The 21,593-nt window shown below is 43.3% G+C and overlaps 1 protein-coding gene across 1 annotated transcript in view; it reads left to right on the top strand.

The window, feature by feature from the left end:
• PPM1L (protein phosphatase, Mg2+/Mn2+ dependent 1L) overlaps positions 1-17,935 on the top strand; it is a 303,559-nt gene extending 285,624 nt beyond the window's left edge. The window contains exons 3-4 of the mRNA XM_082458427.1: positions 11,410-11,571; positions 14,722-17,935. Coding sequence (XP_082314553.1) covers positions 11,410-11,571; positions 14,722-15,068 — 509 coding nt within the window. The 3' untranslated portion in view covers positions 15,069-17,935. The remainder of the gene's footprint in view (positions 1-11,409; positions 11,572-14,721) is intronic.
• Positions 17,936-21,593: the final 3,658 nt, after the last annotated feature.

Below are 21,593 nucleotides of genomic sequence, written 5' to 3' on the forward strand. Positions count from 1 at the left end.
AACTGAGGCTGATGGATGCTCAAAAAATTTTTTCTCTTGAGAATATTGTCTCTCTGTGAGTTTCCAATCTCCTTGAAATTCAAAAGCTAAACCTGACTACTTCTTTCTCTTTGCACTTCAGCCATAGCAATCCTAATCTTCCCTGGGACAATGAGTGCCTCACACTGAATGAAAGACAGTCATGTACACACATGGGGCAGGAACTTCCATTAGTACCTCCAGATGTCATCCTTCCAACACGTATATATATAAATAGATGGCTAGCTATATGGTAATTTAAATAAAGATAACTTAATCACCTCAAAGACCAGGTTTGTTTTTAATGGAAAGAATAGGGAAAAGGGTTGACTCTGCGCTGAGGTAAAAAAGGTCAAAGAAAGTGCAATTCTCTGCTAAGCACCAGATGAATCAGGCTGCACCTCTCATTCCCAGCCTTCTCCCCTTTTCTCTCTGTGCCCTTTCTCCTCTCTGCCTTTTATTAAAAAGCAAGTATCCCTTTTAATAAAGCTCAATTTTAGAAGTTCCTATTGTACCTCACTCCCATAGCATTCATAAAGAAACAGAAACAGTACTTGTAATTTGCTGGGAACCCTAAAGAGAAATGAAATATCTCACTGAAGAATTCTTAAATAACATGAAGACATGAAAAAATACAGCCAGTGCATCTCTGGCTTATGTAGGAAGAATCAAAGAACCATGAAATTAATTTTATTTACCATTAAAAGATACTGAACTTAGAATCCAGGTTTTGATTATGTAATTAGAAATTAATTTCAGTAGCATGTTATCATCTGAACTGAATGTCAGCAAGAGTTATGAGAAGTATGTTAATGAGCTTCAAAGAAGCTTGTGTGCTTACTTGTACCTCACAATAGTCATGCCAGAGAGGAGAGATGAAGGCTCCTGCAGCAAAAGGACATGCTGTGGTTCTTCTAAGACTCCCCAGTAAATGTGATCAGTTTAATAGGAAGTGACTCTCTTTAACATGTTCATACTGAACTAAAAAGGAAGGGTTAGAAGGGTGTCCACAGGCCACACTCAAGTATGAAGTAAACATTATTACTACAGCTGAAGTGTGAAGTTAAAGAACACTTCATTTAAAAATGGTGTCCAAGGGCTTCCCTGGTGGCACAGTGGTTGAGAATCTGCCTGCCAATGCAAGGGACACGGGTTCGAGCCCTGGTCTGGGAAGATCCCACATGCCACAGAGCAACTAGGCCCGTGAGCCACAACTACTGAGCCTGCACGTCTCAAGCCTGTGCTCCGCAACAAGAGAGGCCGCAACAGTGAGAGGCCCGCGCACCGCGATGAAGAGTGGCCCCCACTCGCCGCAACTAGAGAAAGCCCTCGCACAGAAACGAAGACCCAACACAGCCAAAAATAAATAAATAAATAAATAAATTTTAAAAAATAAAAAAATAAATAAAAATAAATAAAAATAAAAATGGTGTCCAAGAACATCAGATGATGCATCTATATTTTAACTTTGGTGAAGTATGAAAATTTAATGAATTCTCCATCAGATTCTAAAAGCTTGAATTATGACCTCTTCCCCCCATCTCCCATCACCTCATAAAATAGATTGTTTGTCTTATTTAGGGTGGCACACTTCATTTGTGGAAAAGACCTTTCTGACACTTGTACACTGTTTCTTATTTCTTCTAGTCATTTTATTAATTACTGTATGTTTGCTGAGGAAGAGCCCAAGTAGACCTAAATCTGGAATTAGACTCCTAGTACTAGGGTTTAAAATAATAGAGTTTGTCATCAAGTTGATTGCCTCACATTCAGCCAGTGTCCCACTCAATGGCTGATTTTTTTGCTTATGCAAAAATCTCAGAGAGGAGAAGAAAATTATAATTTGTAATAGACCTTTTTCTCACAAAATGTTACTCCTGCCACTCTATGCTCCAGCATGTGACGAAGGGAAGCTGAGGCAGCTTCGGTTGCAAAGGAAGACCCAAAGGGGTCCCATTTATGGTGGGGGGCTTCTTTCTGGGCCCGGTCTGGGGGCCTCACATGAGCCCCCCTCCCTATATGGTATGTCCTATCACTGCTTCCTCTACTTGGAAACCCACAAAGATAGTTTGCCATCCTACTAGGTCTTGGTGGAAGAAGGCCTTAATGTGTTCTCAGGAACACTCAGATGTGGCCTCAGATGTGTTGCTATCAGTACTTCATTGCAGCACTATTTACAATAGCCGGGACATGGAGGCAACCTAAGTGTCCATCATCGGATGAATGGATAAAGAAGACGTGGCACATATATACAATGGAATATTACTCAGCCATAAAAAGAAACGAAATTGAGTTATTTGTAGTGAGGTGGATGGACCTAGAGTCTGTCATACAGAGTGAAGTAAGTCAGAACGAGAAAAACAAATACCATATGCTAACACATATATATGGAATCTAAAGAAAAAAAAAAAAGGTATTGATGAACCTAGTGGCTAGGCAGGTAGACAGAGAGTGGACTTGAGGACATGGAGGGGAGGGGGAAGCTGGGGCGAAGTGAGGGTAGCATAGACATATATATACTACCAAATGTAAAATAGATAGCTAGTGGGAAGCAGCCGCATAGCACAGGGAGATCAGCTCGGTGCTTTGTGTCCACCTAGAGGGGTGGGATATGGAGGGTGGGAGGGAGGCTCACGAGGGAGGGGATGTGGGGATATATGTATGCATATGGCTGATTCACTTTGGTATACAACAGAAACTAACACAGCAGTGTGAAGCAATTATACTCCAATAACGATGTATTAAAAAAAAAAAAGTATTTCACTCTTCCAGTTTGGGCTCTAGGGCTGCTGCCAGTCTCTGTGTGAAGTAGACAACCTCTCATGTGCTGTCCTGCAGAAATTCCTCATTGAGTGACCCTCTCCTCTGGTCTCTTCCCTCCGGGGCTGGGAGTGGGGTGGCGGGGGCAGGGTATAGCCCAGGAGCAGGGCTGCCTACATCACTGTACATGTTTGACTACACGGCTCTGGGAGGCGCCGTTCACACTGTCGTCAACTTGAACATGCGTTATGGCCCTTATATGGAGATGCTAGTAAAGTGTCTTGAGGAAGAGATGCCTTTTCCTGGCTTGACCAGAAACGGTAACTATGGACTAGCCGCAGCCTGCTTCAAGGTTGAAAGTAACACTCTGACAACACACTGGGTAAGTTCTGTCCCTCACTAGCCACAATGACCTTGGGCTGATCCCTTAACCTCAGTTTTGTCATCTGTAAAATGGGAATAATAGTACCTCATAGGCTGTTAGGGTTAAAGAAATTGCCTATGCCAAGGACTGAGCACGGAGCCTGGCATGGGGTGAATGGGCGGTGTATGGCCGCTCCCACAATTTGGCCCGCACGTGTCTCTCTGCACACATAGATTTCTTTCCAGTCACTTTCCATTCATGGCTCTCATAGCATAAAATAACTTTCAGACTCTCACTATAAGACTCATCACAGTGGAGCTACTGACTTAATAGTATGAATTGTTAGTTGGTATTATTTCAGTAGCCTCCTTCCTGCACGGAGTTAGACAATTGTGTCCGGTGACTCTCCGGCCCCAGCCATGCACGTTAATATAATTCTAAAGAGGGCCCGCCTCCAAGAGAATGTAGCGCAGGGAAGTGTAAGGATTCAGGCAATAGATGAGAGAAAAGACATAAAGAAGGAAAGATTAGAGCTTACTCTTTAGTTTTCCAGAGGTTGGATCATCCCAGCCAGGTCTGTCTCTGCCATGGCATTAATTATTACAAGACTGGTGAACAGACTCTGAGCAGGTCAAACTGTGGCAAACTTAGAGATTGTGCAGACAGGGGATGGGGCCAGGGAGTCAATCTTATCTGCCAGCTGCCTGGTACTTTATCTGTGTTTCAGGGCTCATCACAGCTTTGGCTGTGGGAGATCAGTGTCGGCTGCAAGCCCTGCCGGCACTGATCTTATCATTCCCCATGGTGCTTTCATTAATGACTGGCTTTGCCTGCTCTCTTTCCAATATGTTGCACACCAGTATAATTTCTGTCAGTTTCCAGGCCTTGATGTCATCTAGGCCCTGGAATTGTGTTATTGAACTAACATTCATTGTCAAATCTTTTCAAGATAAACCTATTTTTCCTTATCATATAAATGTGTTGAATCTCCTTTGCTGGGTATAATGAATGGCTTTTAGGCCGTTGTAACACCTTCACTGAAATATTCATTCATTCATTCTCTCTCTCTGTCTCTCTCTCTTTCTGTTTCTTTGTGTGTGTGTCCCCTTCCCTTCCTTTCCCCTCGTCACCTCTTCTCCACCCACCCCCAATTTCTTTCTTTCTTTCCTGAAGAAAAAAATGGCAATTTCCTTTATTCTCTTACAAAAGAGTTTCTGTCACTGAGGGGAATCACTATTAGCATGAGTGAGTGGCATTCATTGTTTGGGAGAGAGTCCGCTTGCTTTGTGAAGCAGGACTCCTAAGGCATGTTAACTGCACTCGGCTTTCTCTGCTCTGCCCAGCCTCCCATCCCCACCCCAGAAAAAGTGAAACTGCGGTGTCAGTCACGTAAGAAAATGTTGCAGTAAGCTGAACTTTCATAAAATAAGGATTCTCATGACTCCAACTTTTAAATCATAGCTGTGTGCATACAGGAAGAGGGGGAGGGGAGTGCAAGGGGTTGAGGGTAATGTGCTTTGATTGGCACTCAGGGCAGGTTGTTCTTTGTAGATGCCACTGCTCAGAGGTAAGGTAAGGCTGTGCAGGGGGAACCTGAAGGCAGCTGAGGCTCACATGTCTGTCACGGAGTCACTGATGGATAGTCACTGGTGGGCGAATGTGAATCTGAACTTGACGATCTGTCAACAGTGGTGCTGTCATTATTGTCACTGCCTTATTCCTCTGGGCCTTTTTTTTACCTGTACCATTCTACTACCATGATTGTCAATTCTGCATTTTCTGTTTTATGTCTTGAATACTTTGCTTTTTGCAGTGGATATGCTCCTGAACCGTTGTGGTTTTAAGTAATGTTAAATTCATCTCAATACAGAAAAGCATAAAGAAGAAAACAAAGTGGTCTAACATCCCATCACCTAGATAACCCTGTTCATATTTTTCAAAAAATAAGAGTATATATATTTACATAGTATGAAGATGTGAATTGTACAAATACTACAATTAGTACAAGTTGTACAAAAGCACCTCCACTTTCCTCACCACCACCTCAGTCCTTAGCGCCCCTCCCAGCATTAAGGGTCTGTGCAAGGTACAAAGCACTACTATAAGAATACAGCAATGAATAAGGCATCCCCCTGGTCCTAAAAGAAGCTGCTAGTCTAATGGGTCAAAGAATCATTTGACCTACAGTTGCCTTTTGTTTGGCTTGCATTGTTTTTTTAAATAAAAGTTGTCAACGTTGAAAAGTCAGGAGAGTTCACATAAAAATGGCTTCCCTTGAAAAATCTGAGTAACTGGTTACAGTGGGCCTGCATTCCCACATGGCAATTTTCTTCATTGCTGAGGATATGCTGCCCCCTTAGCAAGTGTTCTCTAGTTTGCCACAAGCCACACCACTCCCTGTTGTGGACCCAACACTGAAACCTGATGTCAGTTGTCCCTTATCATCATGCTTGCCCATTCTTAGAGTAGAAAAACATCTTCAGAACCCATGTTTCTGTCAAAAGTAGAGGGATAAAGCTACTCCAAGAGGGTCATAAGATTTTTCTTATACCTGGCCTACTTACCCGAAGGCGTCGGAGTTTACAATTCCTGTTCAAAACCAGCAAAATATTCAAGGTGAAAAGGACTTGACACTAATCCAAGTCACTTGTTTTTTTTACTTGCAGAGGTTCACGTGCTTTCTGATTATTATTGAGAATTTGAAATGTACCAGCTTTGTTTAAGTTAATCCAGAATCACAGTTATATTAAAGGAAATTCACATCACACTGATCAAATTTTATCCTGGTTTACAAACTTCTCTGTGACATGCGCCAGTTTATACTACAAAAGGGGGGGAGTTGATGGGGACTATTCAAAACACAGAAATGTAGAAACTGGTCACAGAAATCATTCCTTCTGGGAGTAGGAAGAGAACAGTTTAAAGCAAAAGGAGTGTCGATTATCAAAGGTTTGGCCCAGTGGAATCAGTCAGTCCATGTGTGTGACCTGGGCAGGTTGCTATACTGTCTGAGACCTGGTTTCCCCATCTGTAAAATGGGGATAATTATGCCTTCTCACAGGTAGTGCAGATTAAGTTATGTAATGTAAATAAAATGTTTCGCATTATAGTAAAATGCTTAAGCAGTAGGTCTATCATTATTATTATTACTAAAGTAATAATTCTGGATTCCCAGGGTTTTTAGTCATTTGGTCATTCAGTACATACACATTGAGCAGTGTAATCATGAGTATGACACGAAGTCGCTGAGTCCCATTTTTCTCATCTGTTTAAAGGGAAGAATAATACCTGCCTCTCCCCCACCCTAAGGTGTCAGGAAATCAACTGCAAGTGTGTTTGTTAGCCACTTCGTGGCGTTTGTAGCATTGGACAAATTGTTATTACTACTTTGTTATTAATTGAACTGGGAAAGTTTTTAGCTAGAGTTTTAAAAGATGGCTGAGATATCCCAAACTACTTAATCCTCATTAGGATTTACATTTTTCTCAAGCTCAACTCATCCAATGAATTCGTTGCCTAATATTATCCAATGAAAATACTTAGATAAGTCCAGAATAGATTTTCTTGTGTACCTTTACTTTGTCTGCATCCTAGAGATTAAATCAAGAGAGAGAATGCTGGTTTAGAGGAATAGACTGATGAATAATTGGCATTCGTGTGTTTTCCCTAAGGAGAACAAGAATTAATAGAACAACACAAAAACGTGCCTGCTTGCTGAAGTACAAATTGAGGTCAGACGTAGACAGAGATTGTTCATGTAATGACCACCATGATGCACTTTTATTGCTTCCTGAGGTGCCACGGCTTTAGAAGCTGGTGAGGATGGATGCCCTGCTCATGTTTCATTAACATTGTTCCAGGAGCCTGGATTGGAGGAAAGAGCTAGGGACAGGCCTGGGCTGGAACTTCTCTCCACTTACTAACAGTGTGCCTGTGAGCATGGTTATACATGTACAGGAGGGTCCTTATGTTTTGATCAATGTGTAAAATGTATTTTGCTACAGTTGGCTATCTCCCTGCTGTGGCATTATCTAGAAGATGTGGTACAGTGTGGTATTGAACTGGGTTGACATACTCAGAGCAAGACAGCGGGGGCTTAGCATAATGTCAGATCAGGACCAAGGAAGAGAGTGTGTGATTGTTTATCACTCCTCTATTAATTTGTTTCTTCAGCAAATATGAGGTCTGTGATGTTCTAGACCTCAGCATTATAGGAAGAAAAACAAGCAGATGATATTCTTACCCTTGTGAAGTTGACATCGTACAGGGGAAGATTGGCATTAAATAAATTGTTTAAAGAAATACCCAAGATATTTACATAATTGTGTGTTGAGAGGGCAATAAAGGACATAAAGAGGAAATGAGATCCCCCATCAGAGAAGGCCTCTGAAGATATCACACTTGAACTGAGACATCACCACGTGCATGTCAGCCAGTGCCAAGGACTAGGAGCTATGCTAGGCAGAGGGAACACTGCGTACAGAGGCCCACGGGCAACAAAAAGCTTGGCATGTTTGGGCAACAGAAGGGAGGCCTTGAGCAAGGGGAGGGTGGTATGCCGTAACATTGGACAGGTTGGGCAGGGGCAGATCATGCAGGACCCGGAGAGCTGAAATAGCCTGCTGGCTGAGATGGTGGGTGGCCTGCACTACAGTCAGCGCGATGAGAACAAGAGAAGGGAAGGGGTTTAAGATGTGTTTGAGGGTACGAGTGACAGAACTTAACGATGGATTGAATGTCAGGAATGAGGAAGAGAGAAAAACTAAGGATGTTTCCTAGCTTGAGCAACTAAGTGGATGGTGGTACCATTTTCTGAGGCTTAAAAGTTAAATAACTTGCCAGCCCTCACTCAGCTAGGATTTTGAAGTCTATTCTGTGTGACTTTACTTTTTCAGTTTGGTTTTTTTTTTTTTTTTTTTTTTTTATCTAAGTCAGACTATTAGGTTAAAGCTCCAGAATATTGTCCAGATTTGCAATTAAGGTATCACCTAGATTAAATTATTAATATAGACAATCCTGAGGTTCAGGGTTAAGTGATATTGTCAGACCCCGGTATTTCTGATCAATAGTACTATGATGGCTAAGTTTATCTCAAAACTAATAACCAGAGTCTTGGCAGTGTTTTTTCTCATACATACAAAAGAAAAAGTGATTTTCTCCTTTCCTCTTGGGCATAATGTTTTTCTGGAGTTTTCCTCAGCCACAAGGTAGTTTCTGCTGTAATGTAAGATTAGATTATAAATTGTCTCTTGTAATCCTGAGCTAAGACCATAAAGCCCAAACAATAAGTTGTTTACAGTGTTTTTGGTCCTGCTTGGGCCTCCACCCAGGACGCAGGCAGGTTTCTATGGAGCGGGAATAGTGACATTTCAGTGATCCTAAACACAGCCTGCAGCTCTCCTTCTGCCACCTGGGGCTCACCCATTTCGGCCCGGTCTAAGAGTCTATTGTTGACACAGGCAATTTCCACTTTCTCAAAGCAGTACATTCCTGAAATCCACATCAGGAGGTAGATTTTATAGACCCGTAGAAACAATGGGATCGTGTTCTTGACAGAGGAATCAACAGGCCATGAATCTTCACATGTGAGTGAAGCAAAGCAGTCCCCCTCTAAATCTCTCATCCAGAAGCCCCTTATTGAACTGTAAGCCCCTGAACCACTTAGGATACCACAAGGAACAACAACAATAAAAAATCCAACGTAAAAAGCCTTAAGTAGTCAAGTCATTTAGCGTCTTGCAAAACAAGAGCAGGACGGGTCCAGGCTGGTTCAGCAGTTCTGTGATGTCTCAGGGACTCGGATTCCTCACCTCTCCGCTCCTCCTTCTGGACACAGAGCCTTGACTCTGAGCCATAGCCCCTCGTGGTGCAATACGGCTGCCACAGCCCCGGGAAACACAGGAGCCACAGGAGGCCAAAGAAATGGGTCGTGTTCTGCATCATGTCTCTTTCAGTGAGAAAGCCTTTCCCAAAAGCCCAAGCCGACATCTCCTTAAGTGCTTGTCCATGGCGCACCCAGTGCCCCCCTTTTAGACGCCAGGACATTATCCTAGACCTCCCCCTCTCCTTTATTCCTTATTCTCTATGACCTATCCATTCTGCTCTTAAGTAATCTGTCCCCGACCCTCAATCCCTGTGTTTCCTACATTAATTCAGATCCTCATGAACTCTGCCTGTTCCCCCTGCTTCCAGTTTATCTTCCACAAAGCCACTGACATGATCTTCTAAAACACAGATCTCGTCATGTCACTCTCCTGCTTAAAACCCTTCAGTGGTTCTTAATCACATATACAATTAAACTTCAAAGGTTTTTTTTTTAGCTATAGAAATTACCTCTCCCCTCTTTAAAAAAAAAAAAACAAAACAGAACATGCAGCAGTTCAATAAAGCTAACAATGGATGTAGCGCTGCTGTGGCTGAAATGGGGTTGGGGAAACGGCTTATAGCTCATCCAGGTGGATCCCTTCACCTCCCTCACATGGAGACCCCAAAGCCTCTTCTGGATCCCATGTTGTACGGGCAAATGGAAATGCCTAGCAGGCAGTTGATATGGACCTCAGGAGTGTCAACCAGGCTAGCGGTGTAGGTGAGATGGTGGTGGAAGCAAAGGTCAGGGCCACGATCTCTCGAAGTGCACAGAGCGAGAAGGGAAGAGGGCCTCTGAGAGACACAACTCCAAGAGTTGAACTGATATAACGCCCCCAAGCCATGTAACATCCAATAACGCAGTGTCTCCATTTCACCTTTCAAACTCCAAGAGTGTGCCTTATAGGAGAACCTGTGCTCTCATCGTGATAGACAGGTTAACACAATCAGATGCTTGAGGACAAAGTGAGGATGCTTGAAGACCAAAATGCAACTAATATCAAAAACTGAGAAGAATGATTTCTAATCATGAATTGTCCGTCTTGTGCTTACATTTTCATTCTTACAGCTCTTTTTAAGGTGAAAGATTTGCTGTTTGCTTTGATAATCCTGGGATTAGTCTTTTCTCCTTTCACAAGGCTTTTCACATCAGACATCCTGAGTTAACCAGCATTTCATGTGTTTCCATTTCTGATCAAGGCACTTTTGAGTTAACCAGGCTTTAGAATGGAATTTCCAATAGGACTATAATAGCTGAAAATGCTAATTACTCTCCCCACTCTTGATATCAATCTGTGTTTATTCTTTATGTCTATTTAAGAATTCAGTCTTTTTTGTCATTCTTTGCAGATAAGAAGCAGTTTGCATTCTGTTATTAAATATGACCTTCTTAATGAGGAGGTTAAATATTAATGAAGACTAATTGATGAATAATTTTAACAAGGAAAGGCATTATCGGTTTGAAGCCAGAGCTTAATGGGTTGTGCGTTTCAGCAGGTATTTGCATACTCAGTGACACTGTCAAGAAAGGGGGGAGGAGAAAGGAGAGGGGCTGGACAGAGGGCACCGGGCAGGTAAGAAGGGCGGCCTCAAACTAGACCTGACTGTGCAGCTCTCCTTGCTTTTATCCATTCTCATTCCATGAGGAGTCTGAGGAGAGAGAGCTCGTCCTTTTGTGTCTTGTGTGGGCTCCAGGCAAACAGCTCTTCCCTCTTGCTTCCCTTCTGACTCTGACCACCCCAATCCCCCACTGCCCGTCGACATGGACCTCATTTCTGTCCTCACATTGGGTTTTCCTGCCTCTGCCTTTACAGTCCGCCCGCATCACACCCTGGCGCCGACCTGTTTCTGGCCGCCGGTCTTTGCTGTCAGACTTCATATAGGCTAGCTTGTATAGGCTGCTCGCCACCGCTCCCCATGGCTCCACAGGACCTGGTTGTTGGCATCTGTCATTTACTGGCCCTTCCAGGCCCTCCTGCTTGAAGAGCCCACCCGACCCCCATCCTTCCCACTTTCAACAGGGATTTCACAGAAACTCAGCACCAAAAAGCAGCAGAAAATAAATATCAATTGTCTGAAGCTTCAAGCTGATTCTGATTCTCTCTGAATCCTTTTAAGTGTGATATGCATTTAAATCAAGAGTAGCAGAGACAACAATGATTTGGGAAAATGATAATGTTATCCTAGCCTATTTCAGTGAGACTCCAACATGGTTAAGAAAATTGACTGTCAGATCTGATCAGTGTTGTTGAAGTGAACAGCTGTCATTCTCGGAGTGGCTGGAGTCAAATTGTCACCCAGCAGGAGCAGTTTTAATGACTGAAGAACCAGTAACCACGAGAAGCAGCCTAACCTCAAAGCACCGCTGACCTCCTGTATTGCCTCTCTCTCCTGTTTTGCAGGCACAACGTGTTTGATTGCTCTGTTGTCAGATAAAGACCTCACCGTGGCCAATGTGGGTGACTCGCGTGGGGTCCTGTGTGACAAGGACGGGAATGCCATTCCTTTGTCTCATGATCACAAGCCGTACCAGCTGAAGGAAAGGAAGAGGATAAAGAGAGCCGGTGAGTTTGTGAATGCCCCCGAGGACTTTGTGCTGTCTTGTTCAAGTGGACACGGTGGCTTGCTGGGAGAGCCCCTGGGGGAGAAGATGTTCCTTTACCCAGTGATGAGTAGACCAGTACAGAGGCTGCTGCTGAGGCAGCTGGGACTGGACTTTGTAACATTTCCTATCAAATGAGTGGCCACTGAATTTGCCCTTCTTCGTGGCCACAGATTCCAAAAGAGCCCAAAAAAAGCCCTTAGTTTAAAGGCTAATGAGATCTTTGGGCCCCTGCTTGCCATAACCCGCTTCTCTCCAGCCGTGCCAAACTACTAACCACCAAATGCACCATGGAGCTGATACCTCTGTGCCTTTGCAAGTGTTGTCCCCACCGTCTAGTGGGTAACAACGACCTTGTCCTTTAAGACTTGGTTTAAGGGTGTCCTTTTGGCAGCCTTCCCTGTCACCCCCTTCAGTCTTTCCCCGGCATCCTATGTGGACCTCTTGGGTCACCTTTCACAATGTGTGGACATACCTGGCCCTCTTATCTGTCTTGCCTTCCTGACCATGAGTTCTTTGAGGCAGGAACTTGGTCTGTTCCTCTCTATACTCCCAACACTGAGCTCAGTGCCTAATATAAGTACGTATTTCAGTTCGGGGAGGGGGAGAATCCCTTTTTCACTTTTTCAACATCTAGGGGCTGGGGGTACAAACTTACATCTTGGAATTGAGAAACAGGTAGGGAACGTAGTAGACAAACAGACATTAACAATAAATAAGTAAAAACAGGTAAATTATCTAGTATATTACAAGGTGATAACTGCTATGGAGAGACACAAAGCAGGTTAGGGAACAGGGAGTGTCACGGGGTGGTCAGCATAGGCCTCACTAAGGTGACACTGGGACGAAGACTTGAAGGAAGATGATCAGTTGATGATAACATTTTCATAGTCAATTTGGGGGGAATTCTTTTCTACCCGTGCAGGGGAGGAGCCCTTCCCTCCCCAGACTGACAACCACAGCATGTAGCCTCTGTGTCACATGCTAAGCTGCAGGCCCAGCTGCCGAGGGAGCTCAGGTACCCTGGGTCTCAGCCCAAGAAGGGCCCCTGCTGCCTGGGGGAATCTACAGGCTGACCCTCAATGTCTACACATCAGCTTCTGCCCAGAACCTAATCAACATTTGAGTTTTCACAGTTGGAAGCTATACTGTTGAGTCCAAAAGCGTTGAGTTTTATTACAACCTCCTGCTTCAGTGACTGCTTGAGATGCAGAATAATTTTTAATGAAAGCTTTGGTCAGGTTTTCTGTTGATGGGATGGAACAGTGTTTTAAGAGCATCTCTCGAGCTTTGACGAGCTTCCCTCCTTACGAATAGAGCGTCTCAGTCCACTGTGACCCTGGACTTAGGATATAGTCAACCTGATCTTGAGGAAGCACAGGCAGGGATGTGTATACGGTACAGGTGGAGATGCCACCTTAGCATCCAGCCCTCTCTTCTGAAACGTCAACCCATTTTATCCTCTCTCCTCTTCCCTGCCGTACCCATCCACCCTCCCCCGCCCCCGCAGTGATTATAGTAGCAAATTCTGACAGCATCTCCAAGGACGTTAATCTCGCCTGTTGTGTCAAGGGTTTATTTTACATCAGGGCTTAATGAACAACGATTGGTTTTCTTATCTTTATGTGTGTTTTCTCTGACCTCAGCCTTCCCTTCTGGACACCTCTCCCCCTCCTGTTTTGTGTGACAGTACGCTGCAACCAGTCTAGGCCAAATACACGTTGGTCTTTCTGTCTCCATTCCTTAAGCTGTTTCCACAACAACAGTGATGTCAGCTGCCATTTACTGTGTGCTCGCTCTGTGCTGGGAGCTAAGCTGAGTGCTTTACATATACTTTCTCTTTCCCTGCCTTACGAGGTTGATAATGTTATCCTCATTTTACAACCAAGGAAGTGGAGCCTCAGAGAGGCTCGTGTGCCCAAGGACACGCAGCTAGTGAATGGTGAGACCAGAACTGAGACCCAGGACAGTGACTCCAGAGCCCATGCTCTTGCCCAGGAGACCACGCTTCCCGGAATGTTCTCGTACATCCCTGCCCATGGAAGTCCTACCCATCGTTCAAAGCCCAGCTTTAACGCTCACTCCTCCCTGATTATCACAACCAGAAATCTTCGTTCCCTCCTCCCCATCTGCCTACAGCATTTAGCAGGTGCTAGTCTCTCCCTGAAGAAATACTGCTTTGTGCTTGTAGCTGTTGATACAGGTGGCTTTTCCCTCCTGCCAGGCTGTCTACTTCTTTATAGAAAGGTCTGGATCTTGTCTAACTTTATAGCTTGCAAATTGCCCTGCATGGAATATATATTTAATAAATATCTGACAAATAATATGCGAATGGACAAAGTTCTAGCTCCCTTAAAGAAAAACTAATAATAGATAATACTGAATGCATGGTACATGCAGGCACTGTGCCAGGTGATTAATATGGAATAACTAACTCCTTTATTTCTCACAACTCCTCAGTGGAATAGGTACTGATATTGTCCCAATTTTGGAACCAAGGAAACCAAGGATCAGAAAGAGTTTCTCATCCAAAGTCACACAAAGCTAAAAGTAACAGAGCCAGGAATCAAATCCAAGCAGTCTGACCCGAGAGCCTGAGCCTTTAACAACTGTGTTAAAATACACCATTCTTTAATCCTGATTCTATCTGGGGAGGTGTTTTGAGATGTAGGCACACCCAAGGGCAGCCTCAAGCTAATGATGGATCCCAGTGGTTTTCTCTGGTACCATCCACCTGCCTTTCAGTGCTGTTTTGCTGCTGTCCCTGGATCCCCACCCTAGACCTCCCTACTGTCAGTCACCGAGCTGCCAAGGTGTCCTTAAGTTAAAACTGATGCCCTCACCCGTCCATACCTCCTACCCTCAATATTCTTATTAATTTGGTCTTGAAGGCTTTTAAGATACCAAGGATGAGGGCCTGAGGATCTACCCGTAGAGCGTCAAACCTCAAGCCATGCAGAGGAACGCTGTTCCCTCCTGGTAGCGCCAAGGTGGGGTGAGGGGAGCACACAGGTCACATGCAGTAGGTCAGCCCTTTGCAGATGCACGCAGACCACACGCGGGGTGTGAGAGAGCAGCTGGTCAAGCTAATGGGCTCATTCTATCTTTCCAGGTGGTTTCATCAGTTTCAATGGCTCCTGGAGGGTCCAGGGAATCCTGGCCATGTCTCGATCCCTGGGGGATTATCCGCTGAAAAATCTCAACGTGGTCATCCCAGACCCAGATATCCTGACCTTTGACCTGGACAAGCTCCAGCCCGAGTTCATGATCTTGGCATCAGACGGCCTCTGGGATGCTTTCAGCAACGAAGAAGCTGTTCGATTCATCAAGGACCGCTTGGATGAACCTCACTTTGGGGCCAAGAGCATAGTTTTACAGTCATTTTACAGAGGCTGCCCTGACAACATAACAGTCATGGTGGTGAAGTTCAGGAATAGCAGCAAAACAGAAGAGCAGTGAACCCTTTGGGGTTGCAGCTGCCTTAGACTAAAGGACTTTCAACACACTGGTCTCTTTTAATGTAGTGAAAGGTGTGGGAGTTACAGTTAGGATTATCCATCCCAGACATGGGGTTCCCCATCCCCAGCCGTCTTAGGTCTACGTGCCGTGATGAACAGAGGGTGCCCTTGGCCAATGTAGTTGAGAGGCTGGAAAATGGTTTCTTCGTGTTTTCCCAACTCTTTCATCCAATGTTCAAAATATATAAATATATAGCTGTAGAGTCACATGTATGAAGTGAATGGCATATGTGCCATATATTCTCCTTTTACGATTGTTTTCAAGATCCCTTACAGGGCCCTCCAGGCATCAGACTTTGTGTCCTCTCATTGGAGCAGTGAGTCAGGGCCGATGTGGCCACACCCTTTGCTGAGAGGGGCAGAGCTGTCCTGAGAATGCTTTGCCCTCCTGAGCCCAGGTTTTCTGCCCTGCAGCAGCCCTGCAGAAACAGATTCGGAAATGGTTTATTATTCCGTGGCTGCTCTTGGAGGCTGAGGGACGTGGGGAGGATGAGAGCCGCTTGCACGGCAGAAGTAACCTTCTTCCCTCGCTTTCTTTATTAGTTAAATAGACTTTGTGTACCACCTGACCAGTCTTTGTGTGTTTATCCTAATCATGCATGACCTTAATCTTTGGCCTACACCTTACCTAATGTAATAGGCAGCTGTTAAACTTTACCACCAGACACCACGATTTTTTTACATTACCAAGTGAAAAAAGCAAATCACAGTACCATAATTCCTTCCACCTTTAAGGGTAGATAGAGGAAACCATGGCCGAATAAGTCACAGCGCCCTTTGGGAGGTCTGCTATTTGCATTCAGAGAGAACGCTGGTGAGGTTGCCATCTCGAATCGAGCTCCAGCTGCCCAGTTTTGTGCATTTTTTCCTCTCCTGTTCTAGTAGCTTTCAGGTGTCTCTGAAGCAGCGTTCTGAGAAGCAGCGGTGTAGAACTGCACGTGTGCGCCCTGAAGCTGAGTACAGAGTTCGCAGACAAGTTCTGGAATTTGGTGGTAAACTACTGGGATGTGGTCCTGCTAGACCGTAGAAAGGCAGCAGTCTTTAACATTTGGTTGCAAACCACTGAGTTATTTTTGTGGCCAGACTTGCCGCTTTTCATTTCTTATCACCAAAGTCACATTTCCAATCTCAGTATTTTATAAGTTAATTACAGAAAAGGCTGGGTCATCCTGTTTCCCTGGCTGAGGGGCTCAAACAGCCAAACAAGATTTTCATTGCATCCCCGCCCCTCTGTGTCTGATATGTCAGGGCGTCCACCTGGTTTTGTCCTTCCAGAGTGAGCATTTGCCTTTATAGCTTCTCAAAGGCCCCATTCACTGGCCACCTCCTGCCCACCATGCCGCTTCCCTGCCTTCTTCAGCTGTGGAGCTTTCCTGACGTGGGTTCTAGGAGTGAACTCAGGAGGATGAAAAGATTCCCTTGTGGCTGCCAAGGACTGTAATCTGTTTGGATTCCTCTAAGCACTTAACCTTTCTTTGACTGAAAGAATTAATAGTGGTTTCCCAAGAGACGTGCTTACTTTGGTAAACTATAACATTAGAATTTACAATATGAGAATTAGAACCTCGGTGTTTTTTCCTTCTTTTTTTTAAGCCATAGAATGTTCTAGTAAAAAATACCTGCCACCATGTTAGATTGGAGTATCTGCCTATTGAGAGACACTGAACATTTGGATGTGTGTATTTGAGGCGGGGGTTGGGAAGGGAATGTGGGAAACATGCAGGTTGTGATCAGTGATGGGACAGTCAGGCCAGGTGGCCTGAGTTTTCTTCGTGATTTTAGGAGGTTCTGATTCTGGAGAGTTACCAAAGCCCACCCTCTAACCGGAGTCCAGGAATAAGCAGTGTCAGCGTATTACGGTATGCAGTTAATTTTCCTTTTTTATTTTTAACTTAACCCCAAATTCATAATAACGATGGAAAGACATTTTTAAATTCTATGATCATTGTGATTGTCTAAAATGAAAACGGTACTACTGTTTTGGTGACAATGAAGGAGAAAAGTGACTAAGTTAGTAAATTAGTGTTTATTTGCCCTGCAAAATGTCTTACTAGATGGTGCTGAGTGCAGGAGTGCATGGCTTTCCCTCTGAGGTTCACAAGGCATCTTCTAAACTTTGCTTTGTAGAATTAATTCATTTCTGACTTTAATCAAGTAGTGCGTGTGTTTTTTACTCCCTTTCTGCCTCTTTTTCTCCCAGTTTGGCTTGTAGATTCTTGAAAAACAGAAGTTCTAGGCAAAATAGTAGCAGTTTGATTAATAGTTATGTCTCAAATCAGGCTACTTTGTTCCCTTCCCCATCCTCCTGGAGCTCTCTCTCCCTGAGCCGCCTCCAGCTGTCGGGGGTCTGCAGACATCACCCGGCATGCCCTGTGGCTCACCGGCCAGCCACTCCCATTTTCCAGGGACAGGGAAGGTTGAGTCTAGTTAGGGAAATTGATTTGAGAAGTTTGCATGTGAAGCTTCCCTAAACAGCACTGCCAAAGCTTTGGAATTGTCACCCAGACCCCCTAGCCTGAGTTCGCATTGCCAATAACCCCCACGGTGCCAAATTTTGGAATGGTTTTATAGTCTTTTAGAAATGAAGCTGGGAACCAATGATCATGTGCTTATGAGCCCCCAGCAAGATGCCAAGCCCAGGTCTTCATTAATGCACTGCTCTCCCGCTGCTCCACTGGCAATTTGTACTCTTAAAATGGGTTGGGATTGGGGGGTGGGGGGAGAGACAGGGAAACTTTTTTTTTAATTCACTGTATTTGCAATTCTCTAATAAAAGGAATAAATAATACTTATATGGAAAACTCCAAAGCTAGTTCCCAAGACCGGCATTTATTTCACACGACCAACTTGCCCAAGGCACTTAACTCTGAGGTCGCTGTTCTAATGCAACATGACTGTACATCTTACTGGTAACCAGTGGCTACATTCTATTCCTTGCCTTTGACTGAAGGCATTGGGCTCTAGAATCTTGTCTATGTGGTAAGAGTATTACAGAGTGCTTTATAGAGTGATGGAGCATATGTGATCTGGATAATTTAAAACAGGTCTTATTTCATACAGCTGTGATGATTTCAAGTCCATGAACATTTTGTGCAAACAGGATTGCATGAGTGATGGCATCATCAACACTATTTGAAGTGATCCTAGGAAGTTGATTACACGATTGAATTGGATCACTAGGATATCTGGCAATACATGAGGGATTCACAAAGGGAGTGATCGCTTTTTCCTTTGCCAGGTATATTTGATTTTCCTGACATTTTCCCCCCCGAATTGTTGCCAGATCTAACTCTCTTGCCACTGGGAACACAAAAACTTTAGAAAGGGCAACATTTCATTGTACACTTGTAAGTATAGGAATTCATACTCTGGATAAGGTTTTATTTTCCAATGACCTCAGAAAATTGTTTCCTCTTTTTGACCCATTATTAGACTGATCTTCTCTTAATTTTCCCCACAAATTACCTTAGCTCATCACACCAGCATTCCTGACCCAGCTCTGCAGAAATGACATGACCATTAGATACCATGCTGGGTCCTATTTAATTGACTCTGGATTAAATCCTTCACATCTAGACTTCTAAGCTAATTAGTTGAACACTGCAGGAGTAATGAGATACAGTGTTCCCCAAAGTGTGCTCCACAGGACACAAGTTCCAAACATACTGTTCCAAACACGGGGCTCCAGGGTCAAATGAGTTTGGGAAACATACTATCCTAGAAAGTTAGTACATATAAGCACATCAAAGGTTCTAATTTAAATATCCTCCAGGGGAAATAAATAAACACCACAAATGTAATTCCAGTGTTTTCCAGATTAATCTGACCACGCAAACTTTTTTGCGTAACACCTAGTAACACTCCAAGGAGCTCATGTTCCACAGCACCCACTTTGGGAAATTCTGCTAAAAGAAATATTACTGTTTTCTCATTCACTATGACTCTTAGCAGTTGCAGTATAGTTTGCAATTTAGCAGCACTAATTCTTTCACGGAAGAGACTGATTTGTTAGTGAAAGCAGTATTAAGAAATAGTATGATTTAATCTAATTTTATTGATAGCAGAAGCCCAACAATCCTGCTTGAAACTCTAAACGTGGGCTCCCTTCTTTTTACGTGAATAATAAGCAAGAGCCTTGCCATAGCTAGGGATTTCTCAAATTTGTTCCAAGGGCTTTCAGTTGCTTTTCTGAAGTTATCTTTGCTTTCCAGATGGAATCAAAATAAATATTTTTACATTTTATCACTATGTGAGAGTAAAAAAAAATATTTAAAATAATAGAAAAGGGGGAATGGCATATTTGGTATTAATTCATTTTTAAAATTCTAACTAGATTTTTAAAAATTATGTATCCATTGTATAATAATGGAAATGTAAACTATTTACACTTACTCTCTTTTCTTATTCTTTCTGAAATCCCTGTCCCATGTTGTCCCACCTTTCACATTTTATATATACATAATTAAGTTTGGCAAGTTATTTGGAGAGAGAATCCCCAAATCACAGAGGAAGCAAATCTAGTCAAAAATATGGTACAAAGTGAATTTAGGATAAAGTCATTATCTTAAAATTATATCCAATATTTAGGAATACACCCTCCCTCTGGTTGTTATCCAGAATAGTATAAAACAGAAAGTAAAATCACTTAGACTAGGTGGCAGATTGCAAAGGGCAAGTGACAGTTGACACTATAAGGCTTCCGTTAGATATGTGACTCTAAACTTGTTTTCTAGTATGTAAATTTATTTTCTAATTCTTAATAATGTTGATGCTTTGTCCATTATTTTTTATTTTTACTACTGTTAAGCTGCAAACTGTTTAACCAAGGGTTGATTATGATCATGTTTATGTGTTTAGTAGTAACCACACCATCATTTGTACAATCATTTCAGTAAATACAAGTTAAGGACTTAGAAGAAAACATGGAGTAACTGTTCATTTTAGCAGATCATTATAAGCATTTGCACAGTTCAAAACTCCACCAAAAAGCAAGCAAGTAGCAAAAGTGTAGATTACATTTAGAGATGTGGTTCCATTTACTCTAGAAATCCTATAATCTGGCATTATAATCCCCTCTGACATTTGCCAAATCCAAATTAATCTCAAAACCTCCAAGGACCAGTCCCTAGCTTTGAGCACAAGTAGAGTACTATGAGGGCTCCAATGGCAGATTGTGGTTGTGGGGAGGGTTAGGGGGCAGGGGAGTCTGCCTGGGTTTCTGCCTCCATAGGAAAGGGCCCATGTTTCAGCCACACTCTCCCATCACCTTTTGTCATGAAGAAATTCAGAGGTTAAGTGTGATGTCATGCAGTATCTCAACATATTCCTGTATTAATTAGACAATGCATAATTTAAAATGTGTTCGTGCAGAAACAAAGGTAGAAGTAATAGTCAAGGAATTGGGGGAGGTGGGGGTGGAGAAAACCTTTAGGATACTCAGACATTAAAAACATAAAAAGTAGGTTATCAAAAATTTAGATTATTAAACTTTTACCTGCATAGGTTGTATTTAATAGCAATTGCTGACACCTGCACATACATCTGTAGAAGGCAGTTTTCCCCACTTTTCACCTATTGAGATTCAAGGCTTCCCATTCAGAGTATTGGCTAATGCTTTGCTTACATGTTAACAAACACAATTCTAAAGCTCCTTTTCTTAGGACTGATGGCACAGGTAGAATAACATTTAAGCAAAATAATTTGGAACATTTTTTTAAAAAAATGCAAAATTTATTTCCAGTGAGATCAAAGTCAGAATGTAAAGAAAAGCATTCTCAAGAAAATATACAAGACAGGGACTTCCCTGGTGGTCCAGTGGCTAGGACTCCACGCTCCCAATACAGGGGGTCCAGGTTGGATCCCTGGTCAGGGAACTAGGTCCCACATACCGCAACTAAGAGTTTGCATGCCGCAACGAAAGATCCCGCACACGCCAACGAAGATCCCATGTGCCACAACCAAGACCCAGTGCAGCCAAATAAATAAATAAAAATAAATTAATTAGGGGCTTCCCTGGTGGTGCAGTGGTTGAGAGTCTGCCTGCCAATGCAGGGGACGCGGGTTCGCGCCTTGGTCTGGGAGGATCCCATATGCCGCGGAGCAACTGGGCCCGTGAGCCACAACTACTGAGCCTGCGCGTCTGGAGCCTGTGCTCCGCAACAAGAGAGGCCGCGACGGTGAAAGGCCCGCGCACCGCGATCAAGAGTGGCCCCCGCTTGCCGCAACTAGAGAAAGCCCTCGCACAGAAACGAAGACCCAACACAGCTAAAAATAAATAAATAAATAAAAATGCTGGCTTAACTCCTAGAGAGTTTCATTAAAAAAAAAATTAGTTAATTAATTAATTTAAAAAATAAAGTATACAAGACAAAAATCAAAGAATAATATAAAATATTTTAAATTAAGAAGACATTTTATTACATCGTGAATCATGCTTTCTGATGTTTGTGCTCTTTCTGAAGTTGAG

The sequence above is a fragment of the Balaenoptera physalus genome (genome assembly GCF_965194825.1).
Source record: "Balaenoptera physalus genome assembly, chromosome: 4".
NCBI lineage: Eukaryota > Metazoa > Chordata > Mammalia > Artiodactyla > Balaenopteridae > Balaenoptera > Balaenoptera physalus.